General features: G+C 38.1%; 1 protein-coding gene across 1 annotated transcript in view; it reads left to right on the forward strand.

Annotated features, from left to right (window-relative positions):
- The window catches only part of HSDL2 (hydroxysteroid dehydrogenase like 2), a 59,387-nt gene extending 44,756 nt beyond the window's left edge, over positions 1–14,631 (forward strand). Inside the window, exon 11 of the mRNA XM_077769874.1 lies at positions 14,454–14,631. Within this exon, the coding sequence (XP_077626000.1) occupies positions 14,454–14,566 (113 nt within the window). The 3' untranslated portion in view covers positions 14,567–14,631. The remainder of the gene's footprint in view (positions 1–14,453) is intronic.
- Positions 14,632–20,727: the final 6,096 nt, after the last annotated feature.

The raw sequence follows: 20,727 nt of genomic DNA on the forward strand, positions 1-20,727 counted from the left end.
CAGTTCTTACTGTTGGGTACCTGCTCCTACTGTTAACCTCTACTGCCCCTTCTACTTCATCCAACAAGTGGAAAGTAGAAGTCAGAATTTCCTTTTTACATGACTGAGAAGCCCAAAGATAATATTAGGAACAGAGAGGTAATTCAAAAGGGCTGGGAGGTAGGCTTTATTTCTATTAGTTGGACTAAGATACCCTTTCCAAGAATACCTGGGACACGGGAGGTGCACCCAGCCTTAGCCCATTTGCTGGGAGTAAGGTCATGTTTCAGTTTTGCCGTCACTGTAGTAGGAAACAGTGGCTCCCCCATGGCCCCGTGAGCCTGCTTTCTATGGCATCCCTACCCAGGAGAACCTTTTCTGTAGTTTTCTACTCTGCCTGTGTACCCGTTAACTGTGCCAGAAAACTTTAAGAGTATTTTTTCAATATTCTTAGAACACTACTCCAAATGGTAATTATCACATGTATTTTCTAGAAACAACACTTACATTACAACATTCTAATCAAAAAGAGTCACTTAATGATCTATAAATGTTATTCATTCTTTGTTCTGTTTTACTCTTCACAAACTGAAGATCGCAGTGTGTACTCCATGCCTTGTAGATCTTGCATTCCATCTCCAAGGCAGGGAGTATGGCCTACCTATTTATGAGCAAATCTATGTCTATGTGTCCCTTCAACTTTTCCTTTTTTTTTTTTTTTACGGTAGTAGTAAATATCCATGGTACAAAAATCTGAAAATACACTTAAGAAAAAGCAAAATACGGGGCGCCTGGGTGTCTTAGTCGGTTAAGCGTCCAACTTTCGCTTAGGTCATAATCTCGCGGTTGGTGGGTTCGAGCCCCGCGTCGGGCTCTGTGTTGACTGCCAGCTCAGAGCCTGGAGCCTATTTCAGTCTGTGACTCCCTCTGTCTCTGACCCTCCCCTGCTCATGCTGTCTCTCTCTCTCTCTCTCCTAGAAATAAATAAAACATTAAAAAATAAATAAATAAATAAATAAATAAATAATACTTTTTTATCACACTACTAAGAAATGACCATCAGTTGATTTCAATTTAGAGTCATATATATTTCTGTGAATGTATATAAATACACACATGTGGGGACCCTGGGTGGCTCAGTCTGTTAAGCATTCAACTTCGGCTCAGGTCATGATCTCACAGTTTGTGGTTTCAAGCCCTGCTTCGGGCTCTGTGCTGACAGGTTAGAGGCTGGAGCCTGCTTCACATTCTGTGTGTCTCTCTCTGCCCTTCCCCTGCTGTGCACTCGCTTGCTCTCGCTCTCTCAAAAGTATATAAACATTTTTTAAAAATGTGTTTTTCAAAAATAAAAAATAAATATACACATGTGCTTTTAAAAGCAGGATTATAGCATTACTACTGTTTGTAATCTTTTTCACTAATATGTTATAACATCTTTCAGTGATAATGAATAGTTATCTCTGTAGTCATTTTCTTTCTTTTTTAATTTTTTAAAATATTTGTTTATTTTTGAGAGGGAGACAGAGTGTGAGTAGGGGAGGGGCAGAGAGAGAGGGAGACACAGAATCTGAAGCAGGCTCCAGGCTCTGAGCTGTCAGTATAGAGCCTGCCATGGGGCTCCAACTCATGAACTGTGAGATCATGACATGAGCCAAAGTCAGACACTTGACCAACTGAGCCACCCAGGCGCCCCTCTTGAGTCATTTTCAATAGCGTCTTTAGTGTTTTAGTATTTCAACAGCTGTTTCCTTATAAAACTTAAAGTGCTTTGTACATACGAAATGCTCAATAAGTGTTGACAAATTTGCACATTATAAATAAGTAGTATTTCGAACTTCAAGATCATTTAAAAAATTACTGTCAATTTCTAAACTAAATAACAATAATTACAGCTAATATGCATTGTATAGTTACTATAAAGTGAGCAATACTCCTAAAAATGCTTTGAGATAAAATATTTTCTCCATTTTATAAAAATGGAGACTGAGGCATCAATGGATTAAATAATAAACCCAAAATCACATAGAGAGGAAATGTTGAAGTCAAAATTTGAATCCGGCTGAATCATTGTTTTTTTTTTTAATGTTTTATTGATTTCTAGGAGAGAGAGAGACAGCGCGAGCAGGGGAGGGTCAGAGAGAGAGGGAGACACAGAATCTGAAGCAGGGTCCAGGCTCTGAGCTGGCAGTCAGCACAGAGCCCGACGCGGGGCTCGAACCCACGAACCGCGAGATCATGACCTAAGCGAAAGTCGGACGCTTAACCGACTAAGCCACCCAGGCACCCCTGAATCCAGCTGAATCTTAAGCTTATGTTCTTTTAATCATTATGCTACTCTGCCCTTCAAAGGTGAAAGAGTCAAGCTATTTCTTTAATTTACATTTTATTTATGTATCGTAAACCTGTAATAATGAGCTTTCCATTTTTCTTTCTGTGAATGTGTCCTTGGATTGACTAGGGAAGATCAGTCAGATAAATAAGTTAAAAAAAAAAAAGTTTTCTTAAAATGTTTCTTTTATAGCAACAGTGAGTTTGCTTCTGCTTCTTATGTCCTTTCATTCCTACTCTTCATCCCATCTGCTTTCCTTTGGGCACAGTTTAGACTTTATATGGGTTTTTTTTTTTAAGTTTATTTATTTATTTTGAGAGGAGGAGGGACAGAGAGAGAGGGAGACAGAGGATCCGAAGTGGGCTCTGTGCTCACAGCTGATAGCTGGATGAAGGGCTTGAACTCATGAACCGTGAGATCATGTCCTGAGCTGAAGTTAGACACGTAACCAACTGAGCCATCCAGGTGTCTCAGACCTTATATCTTAATATGGTTTCTCTTTTAAGAAATCATAGCCATTCCTGACCTAATTTATATAGTGGATACATTATGAATATAAAATTTTAAGCAACTAGTGGTCAACTAATCAAGATCTCTCCTTTGGCCAGTAGAGGCCACTGTATGGTAAAACATTATAATAGGAAATTTTACAAGATTACCTGATTAATATATTAGGAAGAGAGATTCTATATAGGATATAGTGCTTTCTAGCAGTTTTTAAGTTATTTTTATAAACAGTATTATTGAAATATAATTTATATATCATAAAATCACCCAGTATGAATGTAGTATGTGATTTTTAGTAGATTCATAGAGTTGTACAACCATCCCAAACAATCCAGTTTGAGAACATTTTCATCACCCCAGAAAATTCTCTCCTGTCTTTTTGTAGTCAGTCCCCATTTTTACCCACAGCTAGCCAACCACTGATTTGCTTTCTGTCTCTACAGATTTGCTGTTTCTGGATATTTCATGTAAATGAAATCAAACAGTATATAATCTTTCACATCTGGCTTATTTCACTTACCATAAGGCTTTTGAGATTCATCCATTCATGTTGTAGCATTTATCAATAGTTCAGTTCCTTTTTATTGCTGAATAGTATTCTGTTGTATGCATAAACTATGTATTATTTATCCACTCACCAGCTGGGGATATTTGGGTTACTTCAAATTTTTGGCTTTTGTGAGCAATGCTGCTCTGAATATTGTCACACATATATTTTGGTGGATGTATATTTTCATTTTGCTTAGATAGATTCTTAAGAGGGGAACTGCTGGGTCATATGGTAAGTTTCTGTATATAAAATTTTTTAAAAAACTACCAGACCATTTGCTAAAGTAGCTGCACCAATTTTACGTTCTTATTAGCAATGTGTGAAAGCTCCAGTTTCTCCAAGTCCTCACCAATACTTAGTAGTGTTTTTTTTTTTTTAAAGCTTTATTAAGGTATACTAGATAAAGACTATTTATTTAAGGTATAAAACAGGAATATTTGATACACACACACACACATACATTGTTAAGTTACTATAATCAAGCTAATTGACACATTCATCATCTCACATGGTTACCTTCCATGTGTGTGTAGTGAGAACACTTAAGATCTACCCTTAGAGGGGTGCCAGACTGGCTTAGTTGGTTAAGCGTCCAACTCTTGATCTTAGCTCAGGTCTTGATCTCAGGGTCATGACTTCAAGCCCTGCATTGGGCTCACGCTGGGTGTGAATCATACTTAAAAAAAAGAGAGATCTACTCTTAGATCTACTCTTAGCATATTTCACATATATAATACAGTGTTATTAACTATAGTCATCATGCTATACATTAGATTCCCAGGAATTATTAATCTTGTAACTGAAAGTTTGTACTCTTTGACCCATATCTCCCTATTTCCCTTACTCCCAACCCTTGGCAACCACCATTTTACTCTCTGCTTCTGGATTCTACATATAAGTAAGATCAGTATTTGTCTTTCTGTGTTTAGGTTTATCTATGTTGTTACACATGGCAGTGTCTTTAATACTGTAGCGATTCTAGTAAGTGTGTGGTGGGTAGTATCTCATTGTGAATTTAATTTGTATTTCCTTAATGTTGAGCATCTTTCCCTGTGATTAATAGCTATATACATTTGATGAACTGTTCAAAACTTTTGCTTATCTTTAAATTGACTTACCTTTTTATTATTAGTTAAGATTTTTTATAAATTCTAGATACATGTGATTTGCCAGTATTTTCTTTCAGTCTTTGAATTATCTTTTCATTTTCTTAATGGTATCTTTTGAATTACAAAAGTTTGTAAGTTTTGATAAAATCTAATCCATCATTTCTTTCTTTTATGGTTCATGCTTTTTCCTAAAGTATTTCATTCTTTTTTATGCTGTTGTGAATGGAATTATTGTCTTTATTTTTATTTTTGAATGATCTGTTCCGAGTACATAAATATAATTAATTTTTGTGTGTTAATTTTATTTTTTAATGTTTTTTTATGTTTTTATTATTGAGACAGAGAGAAACAGAGCATGAATGTGGGAGGGGCAGAGAGAGAGGGAGACACAGAATCTGAAGACAGGCTCCAGTCTCTGAGCTGTCAGCACATAGCTGGATACGGGGCTCGAACCCACAAACTACAAGATCATGACCTGAGCCAAGGTCGAACGCCTAACCAACTGAGCCACTCAAGCGCCCCGTGTGTATTAATTTTATATCCCGTGAAAAACCAGTGCAGCCATCTGGCCCTGGGATTTTTTTGTGGAAAAATTTTAAATTATTAATTCAGTTTATTGTTATATATGACAATAGCTTTTATTTTCTTAACAGCTTTATTGAGTAATTCACGTACCATACAATTCATCCATTTAAAGTGTGCAGTTAAATAGTTTTTAGCATAGTCACAGATACGTGCAGCTGTCACCACAGTTACTTTCAGAACATTTTCATCACCTCAAAAAGAAACCCCACCCCCATTAGCTGTTAATCCCTTATCCTCCATCTACCTACCTTCAGTCCTAAGCAACCACCAGTCTACTTCTTGTCTCTATAGCTTTCTGATTCACATTTTCATATGAGCAGAATAGTATAACATGAGATTTCCTTGTGACTGGCTTCTTTTGGCATGTTTTCTCTTTAGCATGTATTCAAGTTTAATTGTTTTTTATTGTTTTTAATGTTTGTTTATTTTTGAGAGAGAGAGAATGAGAGTCTGAGTGTGGAAGGGGCAGAGAGAGAGAGAGAAGGAGAGAGACAGAATCTAAAGCAGGCTCCAGGCTTCAAGCTGTCAGTACAGAGCCTGCCACGGGGCTTGAACTCACAAACCATGAGATCATGACCTTAAAGTCAGATGCTTAGCCGACTGAGACACCCAGGTTCCCCTTACATTTCATTTTTGATGTAGCATGTATCCATACTTATTCTTTTTTTTTAATGGAGATGGAATTAATTTAACATACAGTTAACCATTTTAAAATGTACAATTCAGTGGCATTTAATTTAGTGAATACACAATGCTGTGCAACTAGCACTTCCCTTTAGTTTCAAAGCTTATTCATCACCCCAGAAAAACACTCCATACCATTTAGATAACACTTCATTCCAGCCTTCCCCATCCCCTGGCAACCATTAACATGCTTTCTCTCTTGCTCTCTATGGATTTGCCTATTCTGGGTAGTTCGTATAAATGGGATCATGCAACAGGTAACCTCTGTGTGTAGCTTCTTTTACTTAGCATAATGTTTTCAGGGTTCATCTAAGTTGTAGCTTTTATCAATACTTCATTGCTTTTTATGACTGAATAGTATTCCATCATAGAGATATGCCATAACTATCCTTCCACTGTTAACAGACATTTGGGTTGTTTCCACTGTTTGGCTGTTATGAGTAATGCTCCTATGAACATGTGTGTCCAAGTTTCTGAGTGGACTTATGTTTTCATTTCTCTTGTGTTGCTGGGTCTTGTGATTCTATGTTTAACTCTCTGAAGAACTGCCAAACTGTTTTCCACAGCAGCTGTACCATTTACATTCCTACTAGCAGTGTGTGAAGGCTTCTATTTCTTTGCATTCTTGCCCTTACCAGCACTTGTTATTTTTGTTTTTGTTTTAATAGCCATCCTAGTGGGTGTGAAGTGATACCACATTGTGGTTTTGAATTGCAGTTTCCTAATGACTAATGACGTTCAGCATTTTTTCATGTGTTTATTGGTTGTATGTTCATCTTCCTTGAAGAAATGTCTATGTCCTTTCCACATTTTAATGGGGTTGTCTTTTTTTTAACTGTGATTTTTATTATTATTATTTTATTCATCTAAGAGAGACAGAGAACACAAGTGGAGGAGAGGGTCAGAGGGAGGGAGGGAGGGAGGGAGAGAGAGAGAGGGAGAGAGAGAATATCAATCTTACACAGACTCCATGCTGAACGTGGAGCCTGATATGGGACTCAAACCCAAGATCCTGGGATCATGACCTGGGCAGAAATCAAGAGTCAGACATTCAACCCACTGAGCCACCCAGGTGCTCACCTCCCCCCCCCTTTTTTTTAATGTGTTTTAAGGATTCTTTATATATTCCAGGAGTGCCTGGGTGGCTCCTTCGGTTCAGCATCTGACTTTTGATTTTGGCTTAGGTCATGATCTCATGGTTTGTGAGTTCAAGCCCCACATCAGGCTCTCCACTGACAGGATGAAGTCGGCTTGGGATTCTCTGTCTCTCTCTCTCTTTCCCCCCTGTTCAAGTGCACTTTCTCTCTCTCTCTCAAAATAAATAAATATTAAGAAAAGCAACAACAACAAAAAGGACCTTCTCTATTAAAAATAAGAATTCTGTATACATTCCAGATATAAAGAGGATATTACTTATGAAATATATTATTTGCTGATATGTTCTCCCAATTTTGGGGTGATTGTATTTTCACTCTTTTTTTTTAATGTTTATTTTTGAGAGAGAAACAGAGTAAGGGCAGGGGAGGGGCAGAGAGAGGGAGACACAGAATCCGAAGCAGGTTCCAGGCTCTAAACTGTCAGCACAGAGCCTGATGTAGGGCTTGAACTCACGAATTGCGAGATCACGACCTGAGCTGCAGTCAGACACTTAACTGATTGAGCCACCCAGTCACCCCTATCTTTTCACTTTTTTGATGATACAGTTTGAAACACAAAAGTTTTAAATTTTGACCAAGTCCAATTTATCTGTATGTTTTATTTCATTTGTTGCTTGTGCTTTCGTTGTCATATCTAAGAATCTTTGTCAAATGTAAGTTTTAAAGATTTACTCCTATGTGGTTTTTTTATGAGCATATTTATTTATTTATTATTTTTAATGCTTCTTTATTTTTAAGAGAGAGAGTGTGTGTGACCAAAGGAGGGGCAGAGAGAGGGAGACAGAGAATACCAAGCAGGTTCCATGCTGTCAGCACAGAGCCAGACACAGGGCCTGAACTTAAAAACTGTGAGAGCATGACTTGAGCCCAAACCATTCATTACTCACTTAAATGCCTGAGCCACCCAAGCATCCCTGAGTGTTTTTAGATTTAGCTCTCACATTTAAGCCTCCAATCCATTTTTTAAAAATGTTTTATTTATTTTCCAGAGAGATAGCACGTGAGGGGGGCTTGCAGAGAGACAGGGAGGCACAGAATCCGAAGCAGGTTCCATACTGTCAGCACAGAGCTGGAGGCGGGTCTTGAACACAAACCATGAGTTTGTGACCTGAGCTGAAGTTGGTGGCTTAATCAACTGAGCCACTTAGGCTCCCCAAAGCCTCCAATCCATTTTGAATTAATATTTATACATGGTGTGAAGTAGGAGCCCAACTTCATTTGTTTACATGTGGATATCCAGTTATCCCAGCACCATTTGTTAAATAGACTATTCTTTTCCCATTGAATGGTCTTGGCAACCTTGTTAAAGATTAGTTGACCGTAGATGCATGGGTTTGTTAAGCCCATAAATATATAGGTAGAATTAATATAGAATTACCATATGGGGTGCCTGGATGGCTCAGTCGGTTGAGGGTCTGACTTCAGACCATGATCTCATGGTTTGTGGGTTCCAGCCCCATGTGGTGCTCTGTGCTGAAAGCTCAGAGCCTGGAGCCCTCTTCGGATTCTATGTCTCCCTCTTTCTCTGTCCCTCCCCTGCTCATGCTCTGTCTCTCTATCTCTCTCTCAAAAATAAACATTAAAAAAATTTTTAAGAATTACAGTATGACCCAGCATTCCCACACCTGTATTCAAAAGAAAATAGATACTCAAATATGTGTATACACATGTTCATCAGCTCTATTCACAGTAGCCAAAAGTTGGAAACAGATGTCCATTAACAGGTGAATGGATAAACAAATGTGTGTGTGTGTGTGTGTGTGTGTGTGTGTGTTTGTATAGTGAAATATTATTCAGCCATAAAAAGAAATGAAGTACTGATTCATTGTAGAATGTGGATGAACCTTGAAAACTTAAATAAGTGAAAGAAGCCAGACACAAAAGATCACATATTGTATGAATCCTTTTATATAATACACCAGAGAGGCACCTGGGTGGCTCAGTCAGTTAAGCGTCCGACTTTGGCTCAGATCATGATCACACGGTTCATGGGTTCGAGCCTCACATCGGGCTCTGTGCTGACAGCTAGCTCGGAGCCTGGAGCCTGCTTCGGATTCTGTGTCTCCCTCTCTGACCCTCCCCTGCTCACGTTATCTCTCTCTCAGAAATAAATAAAACATTTAAAAAAATTTATGTAATACACTAGAATAGGTAAATCCATAGAGACAGAAAGCTCATTGGTGATTGCCAGGGCCTAGAAGGAAGGGGAACTGTGAATGCATAGTGGATACAAGGTTTCCTTTTGGGGTGATAGAAATGTTTTGGAACTAGATAGAGGTGGTGGTTGTACCATACTGTGACTGTACTTAAATGCTACTGAATTGTTCACTTTATTTTTTTCTTTTTTAACTTAAATTTTAGTTTGTTAAACATACAGTGCAATATTGGTTTCAGGAGTTGAATTCAGTGATTCATCACTTACATACAACACCCAGTGTTCATTGCAAGTGCCTTCCTTAATACCCATCACCCACCCATCTCCCACCCACCTCCCTTGAATTGTTCACTTTAAAGGGGTTGATTTTGGGGCACTTAGGTGGCTCAGTTGGCTAAGCGACTGACTTCAGCTCAGGTCATTGTCTCACAGTCCATGAGTTCAAGCCCCACATTGGGCTCTGTGCTGATGGCTTGGATTCTGCTCCGGATTCTGTATTCTCCTCTCTCTCTGCCTCTCCCCCACTCACACTCTGTCTCTCTCTCACAAAAATAAATATTTAAAAAATTTTTAAAAGAATAAATGGGTTAATTTTATATCCTGTGAATTTCACCTCAGTTTTTAAAAGTATATATTTTTATTTTTTTAATTAAATTTTTTTTTAATTTTTAAAAAAGTAACATGGGGCTTGAACTCACGACCCAAAAATCGAAAAGTTGCATGCCTTACCAGCTGAGCCATCCAGGTGCCCCAAAGTGTATGTGTGTGTGTGTGTGTGTGTATGTGCATGTGTGTGTGTGTGTTTATTTTTGAGAGAGAGAGCACATGAGAGTGGGGGCAAGGCAGAGAGAGAGGAAGACCGAGGATCCGAAGCAGGCTCCTTTGCTGACAGCAGCAAGCCCGACATGGGGCTTGCCCAAGAACCTTGATAGCTTCATCTAAGCTGAAGTTAGATCCTTAACCAACTGAGCCACCCAGGAGCCCCCAAAAAGTGTTCTTTGGCCTTTACCCCTTCTTCTCCACAGAGGTGATTCCCTTCAGGTCTTTTGGTATTTCTTTCATTATTTAACTCCACATTTTTCAATGTGATCGCATTTCTCAACGTTAGATGTATACTTACACTGTTTAGATTCACGAAAGCCTGGCAGGTGAGATTTAAGTTCTCTTTATAGCACCTTGATTTTGCTTTACCTCCCCCTCTCCCATCCTCCCAATATAATTATGTCACCATTTTTGCTTAAATCAATACTCTGTTTAAATAATTATGATTCTGGTGTAGCTTGCTGCTGAGTCGAATAGTATACTATTATTATGTTTCCTCTCAGAATTTTTCTTTTTCCTGGATATAAATAATTGCCCTATTTTTCCCCATTAGAATAGGTTTAAAGAAACTAAGCAAAATCTTCCTATACTCTCTTCCCACAGCCTTTTGATACACTTTTCCACTGTGCCAGTTGTGTCAGATTACCTGTCAGTCTACTTTTTTCCTGGAGCCCTTTGTTTTGTTATAATAGACAGATAGGCTCATTAAGCCTGCTACGCAGCTGTGATCCTGGAAATTTTTTAACTCTCTCCTGCACTGAATCTCCTTTTTCCTGTATCTCATGTTCTTTCTTGGCTTACATCCTCTTTTGGTGGCTGAACACATTCTCCAGTAGCTTCATGAGAAAGGATACAGCAGAGGTAGTATTTGACTGGAGTATTTGGTATTGTTTGGCTGGAGAGAGATTTCTGGGTTGAAATTCATTTTTCTTCAGAATTGTGAAACCATTGCTCCACCTTCTAAGATTACTACTGAGAATTTGATACTGTTGTTGCTCTTAATCTTTTGTATCTACCCTCTCTTTCCAAAAGCTCTGGAATCAGAATGCTCTCTATCTCTGTGGTGGTTTGAAATTTCACAGTGATGCAGGGTAGGGTGGTCTTTTTTTTTTTTTTCTTTTTTCATTTTCCTGGGTACCTGGTGGGCTCCTTGGGAATGGGTCTTATCTCTTTGATCTCTCAGTTCTCACTTTCTGGAGAAAACGTTTGATCTTTGATCATCTCTTTCTTCGGTTGCACATCCCTTTGTATAACTTTTTTACTTTTGGGGAAATTGATTCACCTTCCTATTTTGGCCTGTTATCTTTTTTTATATAGCAGGGAGAAACTTAATTTGGAAAGACTGGTTGGGGGTGGGGTGGTGCGTGGAGAGAGACTTTTGCAATGGGAGGTGGATGGTTGCAATAGAGAGTTGACTTCTGTGACTAGAAGATCTGCAAGTGCCTCTTTCCTTTTTTATTTTAGCATTATCTATCAACTTTTTAGTTTCCAGGCATTCATCATTGTTGTCATTGTTTATTTTTCTAATTTAATTTAGTTAATTTATTTTTTCTTTTCAAATTTTCATTTAAATTCTAGTTAGTTAGCATACAGTGTAGTATTGGTTTCAGAAGTAGAATTCAGTGATTCGTCACTCATATGCAACACCAGTGCTCATCCCAATGAGTGCCCTCCTCAACGCCCATCCCCCATCTACCGCTTCCCCTCCCCACCTCCCTCCATCAACCTCAGCTTGTTCTCTATCATTAAGAGTCTCTTATGGTTTTTTCCCCTCTCTTTTTTCCCTCCTTCTCATATGTTCATCTGTTTTGTTTCTTAAATTCCAATCGTTTCTTCTCTTACTGCCCCCTTCTACTCACTCAATCCCATTCCATTCCCCTTCTGCTGCTTCTCTCCCTCTCATTTCCCTCTCCTACCCCTTTAAGTAGCTGCCTCTTTTTCCTTCCTGTTTCCTGTGCTTCATTCTTCCCCCTTTCTCTAGCATTCTGTTTTTGATACGTTGACGTAATATCTTCTCTTAACAATAAGAATATGAACTATGGAATTTTTTATTTTTCATTTACTTTGTTTTACTTTTCTTCAGTGCCTGCATTTGTTTCCTCCAGATGGCTTTTATCTGTTTTTGTTTTTTTGTCTTCCATTTGATATCCATTCACCTCTTTAATTTAATTTTTAAATGTTTATTTATTTATTTTTTAATGTTTATTTATTATTTTTGAGAGAGAGAGACAGAGTGTGAATGGGGAGGGGCAGAGAGAGGGGGAGGCACAGAATCTGAAGCAGGCTTCAGGTTCTAAGCTGTCAGCACAGAGTCTGGTGTGGGGCTCGAACCCACAGACTGTGAAATCATGACCTGAGCTGAAGTCGGACACTTAACCAACTGAGCCAACCCCTGTTTATTTACTTTTGAGAGAGAGAGAGACAGTGTAAGCAGGGAGGGTCAGAGAGAGACACACACAAAATCCAAACCAGGCCCAGTCTGAGCTGTCAGCACAGAGTCTGACGGGGGGGCTCAAACTCACAAACCATGAGATCATGACCTGAGTAAACATGAGATCAGACACCCAATCGACTGAGCCACCCAGGTGTCCTCCCCTTTTTAAAAAAAATTTTTTTTCAATGATGTCCATTTATCTTTGTAGGCAAGGCTCCAGAGAGCTGGTTGGAAGCTGCATGTGTGTGAGTAAGGCTTGAGGACTAGTGGGTTCCACTGGAGGGTGACAGAACAGGGAACCAGTTTTTTAGCTCAAGGGCACCTAGATGTCAGTGATTATAGGTTTCTCGAAGAGATAGTCTGTTTCTTTAAAGAACAAAGATCAGGGCGCTTCAGTGGCTCAGTCGGTTAAGCGTCTGATTTCAGGCTTAGATTGGGGCGCCTGGGTGGCTTAGTCGGTTGAGCATCCGACTTTCGCTTAGGTCATGATCTCACGGTTCGTGGGTTCAAGCCCCACGTCGGGCTCTGTGCTGACTACCAGCTCGGAGCCTGGAGCCTGTTTCAGTCTGTGACTCCCTCTCTCTCTGGCCCTCCCCTGCTCACGCTGTCTCTCTCTCTCTCTCCTAGAAATAAATAAAACATTAAAAAATTAAAAAAAAAAAGATGATGATTTCAGGCTCAGATCATGAGCTCACAGTTTGTAAGTTTGGGCCTCACATCAGGGTCTCTGCTGTCAGCACAGAACCTGCTTCAGATCCTCTGTCCCCGTCCCTATCCCCTTCCACTGCTTGCGCGCGCTCTTTCTCAAAAATAAATAAACATTAAAAAAAAGAACAAAGATCTTCCAGTATCTTCAATGTAAATCAAAATTATCCCTTAATTTATCAATTTGTAAATTTTGCTATTTTAACATCACATTTCCATGGAATGGCGCACAGGCTCAGTTTATTCATTAAAGTGAATTAGACTTGATTCTTTCTGTCCCTAAGCAATTTATGCTTTGTAATAGTCCCTACATAGAATAATTTAAAGATTTTTCTGTACACCTGGGTGGCTCAGTCAATCAAACATCTGACTCTTGATTTTTGCTCAGGTCATGATCCCAGGGTTGTGGAATCGAGCCCCTCATCAGGTTCTATACTGAGCACGGAGCCTGCTTAAGATTCTGTCTCTCTCTCTCTCTCTCTTCTCTCTGTCTCTCTCTTTCTCTCTTTCCTCCTCCACCTCCCTCTGACACTCTTCCCAGCTTGTGCGTCCATGCTCTCTCTAAAATAAATATATGTTTTTTAATTTTTAAAAAGAATAAAGGTATTTAATATGTCAATATATAAATACATTAACCCACACATTTTTTTCCTACAAAGATCCTGTCTGTGTATGGCCCAGTGGAAGTTCACTAATGTACCAGACATATGTTGTGCCTGCTAGAGATGTGATATATATATAAATTGGCATAACATGGCTCAGAAAACTATAAATTAGAAACACCTGGCTTTGAATTGCAATATCGTCACATACAAGCTGTGTGACGTTGGGCAAGTCAGAATCCTCTCGGAGCCTCAGTTTTATCATTAATTCCATTTTGTACCAGACCTTGTACTAGCACTGGAATAAGAGTAGCAAATAAAAAGTTTCCTTCCTCTGTGCAGCTTCTATTTATTTTATGTTGTTATTAACTACAATTCCATTATAATACTCAGGTTTTACATCCTGGCATTTCTGTGGTTAAAATACTGCTAACACTTGTTATTCCTACCCTATATTTTTAATGATAATTTCTTAAGAATATTATATGCATTTACAGCATTTGGTTTTTTTGAATCTAAACCTGAAATGCTGAAGTTTAATGAACTATAAAAGATTGGAAAATTAACTAAAATAGATAGTATTTGTTTACTATAATTCGTCTGAGGGTGGTATACCTTTAATGTACTGTAACTAGTATATAAATGTTGCATTAACATCTAAGCCTAGGAATTCGGATTCCCAAGATACTGATAAAAAAAATTATGGAATAGAAATTTGTGTGCCTCAAAGGTTTATAGAACTCAGGGAGATTCTTTTTATGACGCGTGTTCTTGAGGTGGTACATCCCTAAGGGTACTAATGGATGCTTTTCCCTCTCTCCTTTTCTCATTTTAGGGAAACTAAAACCAACAATGGCATTCATGTCAGGGAAATTGAAGATTAAAGGAAACATGGCCCTAGCAATCAAGTTGGAGAAGTTAATGAATCAGATGAATGCCAGGCTGTGAAGGAAAAGGGGAAAAAATTGTTGACTGCTAAGCTTAAAAAGTAAAAGGACTCAATAGTTAAAAAATCAGTTTGTTTTCTTCTCTATCATGTTATAAGAATATGCATGTTTGTTCTGAAAAAAAAAATAGAATTTCTGTATCTATAAAGCTTGAAATTGTAATTAAGACAGCTAGCTAACAAGTTTCATTACATGGAATTCTAAGACAGTCTGCCTTTTGTATTTTGTGAGTTTTGCCCCCTGAGCTCTATATTTCATTCACCATTTTCTACGAAAGGTATTACGAGCAACTAATCAGGTCCCAGCAGTAAAATTAGCTCTTTTCAACACTTCTTCCCATATTAAAGGACAATAATCTCTTCTAAATTTTTCAGTTTGGGATTATATACTAATGAAATATCTTATGATATTTTAGATTTTTATATACTTGTTTTAAAGAAGATCATCTACAATGCATTTTCACAGAAATCACATGAACTACTTAATAATACTATTTGTGAAGACTAATGAAACAAAAAATTTTTCATTTTAACTAGATTTCCAGGTATGTTACCTATAGTAAAATATTATTAATGTAATCCAAGTCATTATAGTATGTATTTTCTTTTTAAAGTATGTAAAAATATCCTAAAATAAAACAATTTCTCCCCCAGAGTATGCATTTGGTCACAGTATTTTACAATGAGAACATTAGGTGCCTTGCTGGCTCAGTCGGAGAAGCATGTGACTCTTGATCTTGGAGTCATGAGTTCGAACCCTACATTGGCCGTACAGATTACTTAAAAATAAATAAATAAAAGCTTTTAAAATGAGAACATTAGAATATGTGATTGTTAAGGGCTGAACTGCATGCTCCAAACTCATTTTCTGAAGTCCTAACCCCAGTACCTCAGAATGTTAATGTACTTGGAGATAAGGCCTTTAAAGAATTGATTAAGTTAGAAAGAGACTTTTAGGGTGGGCTCTAATTCAGTCTGACTGGGTTCCTAAGACGAGGGAGGTACACACAAAGAAATGACCATGTGAGGACCAGCGAGAAAGCAGTCATCTGTAAACCAAGGAAAGAGGCCTCAGAAGAAGCCCTTCTACCAAGACTCCTGTTCTCCAGAACTATAAGATTTCTGTTGGTTTAGCCACCCAGTCTGTGGTATTTTGTTATGGTAGCCCTAGCAAACTAATATAATGGTTTGTTTTTCTTTTTTAAAAAAGCTAAGGATTAAAAAAAATAAAGCCCTTTCCTTTCATTTTAATATGTTAAAAATTCTTGCTCAAGGATGCCTGGGTGGCTCAGTTGTTTAAGTGTCTGACTCTTGGTCTCGGGCTCAGGTCATGATCTCATGGTTTGTAAGTTCAAGCCCCACATGAAGCTCTGTGCTGTTTGAGATTCTCTCTCTCTCCCTCTTTTTCTCTCCCCCACTTGGGCTCGTTCTCTCTCAAAATAAATACACTTAAAAAAAAATACTTGGTTGTGCAATTCCTTTACTTCTCATTTTTCATTCTCTAATATTATGGAGCTTAATTCTGGCATTCCATAGAATCGTAATATTAAAAGCATTTAATCTATATTGTACAAATGAGAAAACTAGATCAGAGATGGGAATAGACTAGCCCAAAGCCAAAATTAACAATCCCTATCCAAAAAAAACCTCCCAGGATATTATCATTGAATAGAACCTGAAGACTACCTCCTCATTCAGGAAGTCTATATGGATTGCCTTTGGGGTGGCACCCTCACAACTCCCTTTACATCTGCCAATCATTTCTAGCTACAGGAAGATCCTGGTCAGATGTTGCCAGCAGCCTCATTTTCTGCTGAAGTTTATTAATGTTTTTTAATGTTTAGTTTGAGGGAGAGAGGACAGAATGTGAGTGGGGGATGGGCAGGGAGAGAAGGAGACCCAAAATCCGAAGCAGGCTCCAGGCTCTGAGCTGTCAGCACAGAGTCCATTGCAGGACTCAGGAACCTGGAGATTGTGACCTGAGCTGAAGTTGGACACTTAACTGAGCCACTTAGGCGCCCCTCTACCAAAGTTTATTGAAGATTTCTCTTTTCTCTGCATTCTCCAAATTGTCTCAAAGCTTTGGGAAAATAAAAAGTAGAAAATCTGGTGAGACAAGAATTCTAGGTTCTGATCACTCAAACAGCAACTTGCTTACTGAGGCTTTGGGACACTGGGAAAAAGTATTTTCACAAGGGTCTTAGTATTCACATCTCTAATTGGGGTAGTTGGATTTGGTCATCTGCAGCCCCTTTGTGCTCATTATCACTAAGAAGTTCTGAGCCATCTGCAGTATTGTGTCAGAAATAAAGGTGGCCACGCCTAGATTCCTGAAGCCTTTTGTCATATCTGCCAGATGCTTTGATGAATTCACATGTTACCTTTTCTTGGATCTTGCCCATTAGCTGCACTGAAATTGTAGAACCTCCCAGAAGTTTTGAATGGCCATGTTGTGTGTTGTCCAGCAACCAGCTGAACTGTATTTCTGAAATTAAAAGGTATGGAGTGAAATCAAGGCCGCCAGGCTTGTTAGTGATTGAGTGAAGTTATTTAGACATTTTGAAGATGGTTTGTTGCTAGTAATCCTATATTTCGACAAATCCTCTTATAAAGAGACTCTTAAGTAGAAGGAAAAATGTCTTTTTTCCTCTGCCTATCAAGTTCTCAGTTGGAGCCTTGTAAATTAGATTAACAGAAGATAGCTGTTAGAGAAGAAATAGAAGTGTATTAACATGTGCATTACAAATATACATGGGAGTATTCAGACATGAGTAACTCAAAGAGGTGGTTAGAACTTGAGCCTACATAACATCATTTTAAAAATTTTTTTAAATGTTTATTTCTGAGAGAGAGAGAGAGAGAGCATGAGCAAGGGAGGGTCAGAGAGAAAGCGAGACACAGAATCTGAAACAGGCTCCAGGCTCTGAGCTAGCTGTCAGCACAGAGCCTGATGCAGGGCTCCAACCCATGAACCATGAGATCATGACCTGAGCCAAAGCAGGACGCTTACCCGACTGAGCCACTCAGGTGCCACGAGCTTACATAACATCTTAAAATACATTTTTAGAGAAATAATACAAAAGAAAATGAGTTTCTAGGGTGGCAAATTGTGCAAAAGAAAATACATGGTAGCAAGTTTAGTTTTATAAGAAACTGCCAAGGGGCGTCTGCGTGGCAACCGACTTTTGATTTGGGCTCAGGTAATGATCTTACAATGGTTTGTGAATCTGAGCTCTGAGTTGGGCTCTGAGCTAACAGCGCAGAGCCTGCTTGGGATTCTCTCCTTCTCTCTCTGCCTCTCTCTTTCTCTCTCTCAAAAAATAAACTTCAAAAAAAATACTTAAAAAAAAAAGAGAAAGAAATGAAACTGCCAAACTGTCTTCCAAAGTGGCTGTACCATTTTGCATTCCCAGTGGCAATGAATTAGTGTTCCTGTTTTCCACATTCTCTTCAGGATTCGGTATGGTCAGTGTTGTGGATTTTGACCATTCTAACAGGTGTGTAATGGTATCTCATTTTAGTTTGCAATGCTGAACATCTCTTCATATGCTTACTTGCATCCGTATCTTCTTTAGTAAGGTGTCTCTTAAGGTCTTTAGCCCATTTTTAAATCAAGTTGCTTTCTTATTTGCAGCTAAAAAGTACTTTATGTATTCTGGGAAACAGCCCTTTATCAGATGTCTTTTGCAAATATTTTCATCCAATCTGTGACTTGTTTTCTTATTTTTTGGACATTGCCTTTTGCAGAGCAGAAGTTTTTCATTTTAATAAAATCCAGCATATCAATCATATCTTTCATGGATTGTACCTTTGGTGTTGTATCTAAAAAGTCATTGCCATTCACGAGGACATCTAGGCTTTCTCCTCTGTTATTTTCTAGGAGTTTTATAATTTTGCATTTTACATTTAGATCTGTGATCCATTTCAAGTTAATTTTTGTGAAAGGTATAAAGTCTTTGTTTAGATTTGTTTTATTTTGCATGTGGATATGCAGTTCCAGCACCATTTGTTGAACAGATTGTCTCCTGTCAAAGATCAATTGACTGTATTTATGTGGGCCTATTTCTAGGCTCTCTATTCTTTTCCATTGAACTATTTGTTTATTCTTTCGCCAATACTACACTGTTTGATTACTGTAGCTTTATAGTAAGTCTTGGAGTCAGGTAGTGAGACTCCTCCAACTTTATTCTCTTTCAGTATTGAGTTGGCCATTCTGGGTCTTTTTCTTCTCCATTAAACTTTGGAATCAGGATCACCTGGCTGGCTTAGTCGGTGGAACATGCCAGTCTTGATCTCAGGGTCATAAGTTCAAGCCCTATATTGTGTGTAGAGCTTACTTAAAATAAAAGAAAAATTTTTAAAGTAAAATAAAAGTATTTCTCAATTAACAAAAAAAAAAACACTTTAGAATCAATTTGTAGGGATGCTGGATGGCTCAGTCGGTTAAGCTTCTGACTTCAGCTCAGGTCATGATCTCACGGTTCGCGGGTTCGAGCCCCATGTCAGGCTCTGTGCTGACAACTGAGAGCCTGGAGCCTGCTTCAGACTCTTTGTCTCCCTCTCTCTCTGCCCCTCCTCTGCTCCCACTCTCTCTCTCTCTCTCTCTCTCAAAAATAAACAAATATTAAAATAATTTTTAAAAAAGAAAACAAAAGTAAAAGTATTTCTTAATTTAAAAAAAACACATTAGAATCAATTTGTTGATAGCCACAGAATAATTTTCTGGGATTTTGATTGGCATTGCATCAAATCCATGTGTTAGTGTGGAACAATCTAATGTCTTGACAATACTGAGTTTTCCTGTCCATGAATATGAAATAGCTCTTCATTTATTAAGTTGTTCTAGGATATCTTTCATTAGAGTTTTATAGGTTTCCTCAGATAGATCTTGTTAGATTTTGTTTGAGTTGTACCTAACTATTTTGCAGGGTGCTAATATAAGTGGTAATGTGTTTTAAATTTCAAATCTCACTTCTTCATTAGTGGTATACAGGAAAGTGATTGACTTTTGTAATATTAACCTTGTATCCTACAACCTTAACTATAATCATTATTATTTCCAGGAGGGATTTTTTAGTCAATTTTTTCAAATTTTCTATATCGACAATTATGTTATCTGTGAACATAGATGATTTTTATTTCTTCCTTCTTAATCTCTATACATTTTGTTTCCTTTTTTGATGTTATTGCATTGGCTAGAACCTCCCGTATGATGTCAAAAAGCATTAATGGAGAAGGGACATCCTTTTGCCTTGTTCATGATCTTAGAAAGTTTCTAGTTTCTCACCATTTATGTATGTTAGCTATAGGTTTTTTGTAGATATTCCTTATCAAGTTGAGGAAGTTCCCTCTGTTCCTAGTTTACTAAAAGAATTTATCATAAGTAGGTGTTAGATTTTTGTCAAATGCTTTTTTGGCATTTATTGATATGATCTTCTTTAGCCTGTTGATGTGATAGATTACATTGATTGGTTTTTGAATATTGAACCAGCCTTACCTACCTGAAATAAATCCCACATGGTTGTTTTTATATGAATGTTCGTGTCTCTCCCTTCCCGCATTTCATGTGTTAAAACCCTAACCTACAAGATGATGGTATTAGGAAGTGGGGCCTTTGAGAGGTGTTTAGGTCATGAGGGTGAGGCCCTCATGATTGGGATTAGTGCCCTTATAAAATGGACCCAAGAGAGCTAATTAGTCCCTTCCACCACGTAAGGACATGGCAGGGAGATTCCATCTATGAACCAGAAATTAAACCCTTACCATATACCAAATCTGTGTGTGCCTAGCCTCCAGAACTGTGCAAAATAAATTTTTAGTGTTTAAAAAGCTACCCAGTCTCTGGTACAGAGGGTCCCTGACTTAATGATTGTTTAACTTACAATTTTTCAACTTTATAATGATGTGGAAGCGGTACACATTCAGTAGAAACCACACTTCGAAATGGGAATTTATTCTTTTCCTGGGCTAGTGATATCTGCCATGATAGTCTCATGATGCTGGGCAGTGGCAGTTAGCTGCAGTTCTCAGTGAGCCTCATAAAGGTGAACAACCTATACACTTAACCATTCTGTACCCATACAACCATTCTATTTTTCATTTTCAGTATAGTATTCAATAAACTGCATGAGATAGTCAACACTTTATTATACAATAGGCTTTA

The sequence above is a fragment of the Crocuta crocuta genome, unplaced genomic scaffold (genome assembly GCF_008692635.1).
Source record: "Crocuta crocuta isolate KB4526 unplaced genomic scaffold, BGI_CrCroc_1.0 scaffold95, whole genome shotgun sequence".
Lineage (NCBI taxonomy): Eukaryota > Metazoa > Chordata > Mammalia > Carnivora > Hyaenidae > Crocuta > Crocuta crocuta.